At 38.2% G+C, this 3,473-nt stretch overlaps 1 protein-coding gene across 1 annotated transcript in view; it reads left to right on the top strand.

Annotated features, from left to right (window-relative positions):
• The window catches only part of GUCY1A2 (guanylate cyclase 1 soluble subunit alpha 2), a 126,965-nt gene that overhangs the window by 40,003 nt on the left and 83,489 nt on the right, over positions 1-3,473 (top strand). The window contains exon 2 of the mRNA XM_072403147.1: positions 2,464-2,525. Within this exon, the coding sequence (XP_072259248.1) occupies positions 2,464-2,525 (62 nt within the window). The remainder of the gene's footprint in view (positions 1-2,463; positions 2,526-3,473) is intronic.

Genomic DNA, 3,473 nt, shown 5'->3' with positions numbered 1-3,473 from the left:
CCCCAACTGACATCCTGCAACTCTGCACTACGCACTACGAAATAGGTGGAAACAACAGTTATGTGAGTTTTGCTGCTGCTCCCTTTTTTCTTGCTGCCTTAGGAACTGGCCAATACGTTTCCTATTCTAAATTCAGCCCTGTAAACCAAAAATAAATCAGTCGTGCTGATTCCTCATCTTTCATCTATTTTCCAACATTGCTTGTAAAAGATGTAAGATAAAATCCCAGTCAGTGTTCACCATCTAGTAAGACAAAACACCCGTGTTGGTACATGGCCGATGTTTTTATATCTTGACCTGTAGACAAAATAAACCCCTAATAAACGTTTTATAATTCTTCTTCATCTAGCTCTACAGCCCTCTGTGGACCTTGGCGTGCTTTATAATATTGTTTTACTCTGATCTATCAGACGCCTTATGCTTCCAGTTTCTTGTTTTTATTTTATTTAATATACTCTAAGACATTGTCCATCTACCTGTTTCTGGGTCTTCCCTGTGCACTATACTATCCTTTTTGTTTGTCCGTATTCATCCTTTCTTTCCAAATGCTCAGTTCTTTCTATTCTTTGTCTGCACCACCATCTTTTAGTTGTTATTGTTATTTTGATTGTAAGTCAAGTGATCTACTTTTTCTTTTATAAGCATAGTAACATTTTTACAACTGTGGATTTTAGTACTTAGCACTTCAGTGACACTATTTGTTTAATTGACTTTAGATCCAAGGTATGTGAAGCTATGTATGTAACCATATCAAAGAAGAGTTGGAGTAGAAACTTACTGTTACTACTCCATACTCCATAATCCATGCGCAACACACTTGCGGATTATGGCACCTAAATGGAGCCACCCGAGGAACAGAGGAAGCCACCATCCTCTTTGAGCCACCATGACCTTCCATAAAAACCACAAGTCTCTTTGTAAACTGGGGGCTGGCTCTTCGTTCACCACCACATACAGAGACAAGCTCTATGCTACACCACACATGCATCATACTGTATAGAGCTAAAACAAAAAGCCACAATGAGCCAGTTATCTCTACCTCCTGGTGACTTTTTGTTTTTCGAATTTAAGTCTGTTTTAAGCTACTCTTGACAGAGTCTTAAGGTAGGACACACAATTAATGAGTCAAAAACAAAATACATACAATGTACAAGAACACAAAGAGTACAGGCCAATCAAATATTATTCGAAAATTATTTGGGAAAAGTACATACAATGTATAAGAAAACAAAGAGTACAAGCCAATCAAATATTAATCAAAAATTATTTTGGGAAAAAAAAAGAAAGAGTGAGGCTCTTAAAGAGCTTCACTTTTTCTCTACTTTTCCCAAATAATTCTTTATGAGGCTTGGCACCCGCTAGAAGAATCTAGCTTCCGCAATTAAAACTTTTTTTTCTTGCTTAGGTATTTGCCCTAATATTCTTAATCGAAAATTAGACCTTTGATTCAGAACATAGCTTCACATACCATGGATTTAGAATATGTGAATCAAACTTTTTAATAATAAAGAATTTAATAACTATGTGATGAATGGTTCATATTTTCACACACAGTAACAGTATACATTTAAGAAGCTTCTAAGCGCTGCTTGCATTAGGTTGTGTTTTTTTCTTTTGCTAGGTGCAGTGTGAATCTCTTTGTTAGAAAATGTTTTTGTTTAAATGCATTGCAGAGCACTGAGCAGAACAACCGAACATAGGTGCAATACGAGAAGCAGATGAGGAGGCTGCACTGTGCAGAGCATAATTCTGTCAAGACTTTTAAAGGTCATCTATATGTACCCTACACATAATTGGGTTCTCAGTAGTTATTACATTTTTGCTTCATGTGGATGGCCAAGCTACACTACCAGAGCAGCTTGCCCACAGCTGAAAAACCTAACTGCACCTTTACATGTGGCAACTATTCCGTATTAGGGATGAGTGAACACTCCTGTGTTTGATTTGCTGCAGAATATTCAATGAAATTCATTGAACATGTTCTGCAAACTTTAGCACTTTCTCCAACTGTAGCCCATTGCAAAGGTAAGTAGTAAGGAACAAATGGTGATTGTGCGGGTAACTACTAGCTGATAGGGACACTGCTGGCACCAACTCCCATTCTCTTGCTAGGTTTGCGGACTATAAACACCAAGATTTCACTGCACCTTATCCCTACTCAATATTGATGGTCAGTGACATTGATAACTTTAAAAGTGCTTAAAAGTGCTTATGAAGGACAGAGGTGAACTGTATAAAGTGCCCTTGGTATGTAAATCATCCAACATATCCTCACATGTTCACAAAGTGGTAGTCTTGACATTTGTAATGTTTGAAAAACATATTGTGTAAGCTGAAATGTCTTTCTAAAGGATATGACAAACCGAATGGACTTAGTTTGGCTGTTTTTCAGTGTTGGCAGATGTATGTGAAGATGAATTTTCTCATGCCCTTGGTGAATATATATTCTGTTTTTATTCACAGCCCCAGACCATTCAGCAGACGCTACAGAGAACACTGCAGTTTTATGAGCATCAAGTCATTGGGTAAGGACAAACTAAATAGCATATTGAAAACAACCCTCTCAAGTAAATGACTTGTTCTCCTCTGGATACTGTCGAATGTGTAATGTTAATGTTTTCGCTCATAAGACAAAAGCGTGCACAAGGAGCAGTGATTTCAGAGACTATTCTTGGCTCAGATCAGCTCATATATTCTTTTATGGCCTTAGAAATAGAAAATGATAACAGAATTACTTTTTTGCACAGAATTTAGATTTTCAAAAATGGATGTAGTGCTAAAGGAACACCATGCCTTTCTAACTTTGTCATGGTTTGGTGCCATAACTTCACACACACTCACTTTCTTTAGGTGTCCACCATTATAAGTACATAAAAAAATATGTGGAATCATACCTTTACCTAATTCAAGCATGTTTCAAATATAAAAGAATAAATAAAATTAATCATATTATACATAATCACTAAATACATATACATATACACATATTTAATGTTTCTGCCAACAATAGTTCCACGTATTGTCCCCATAGAGCTGTGATCCCCAACCTCTTGGAGCTTACGAACCACTAAATGCACGGACTCCGGACCTCGCATGCCGGGGAGCAGTGTGTCACTCAGTGATGATGAGTGATGTCATGATGCCAGAACCCAGTGGGCGGTTTGTGTCCAGAAACTGACCATCTCCTGACCCCGCTGAAGGGTGTAGCTGCCAGAGCTGTCGTCCACTAGTGGGTCACAAACCGAGGAATGGGGACCCCCGCCGTAAAGCGCAACTATATATCAAGACCAGTGCAGAGCAAAAATAAGATACTATGATCTTTGTAAGATGAGAACATGAAGTATAGGCAATAGGTTCCACCTTCCTTCCACACCGCTTGGCTTGCTATACTAGATATACTAGACCAGTCTTCCTCGACCTTTGTAGGGTCTGCTTGAAATAACTTTCAGGACTTCAGGTAACCTGTGCTATGA

This window comes from Pyxicephalus adspersus, chromosome 1 (genome assembly GCF_032062135.1).
Source record: "Pyxicephalus adspersus chromosome 1, UCB_Pads_2.0, whole genome shotgun sequence".
In the NCBI taxonomy this organism is placed as follows: Eukaryota; Metazoa; Chordata; class Amphibia; order Anura; family Pyxicephalidae; genus Pyxicephalus; species Pyxicephalus adspersus.
This window is presented reverse-complemented; position numbering and strand designations above follow the sequence as displayed.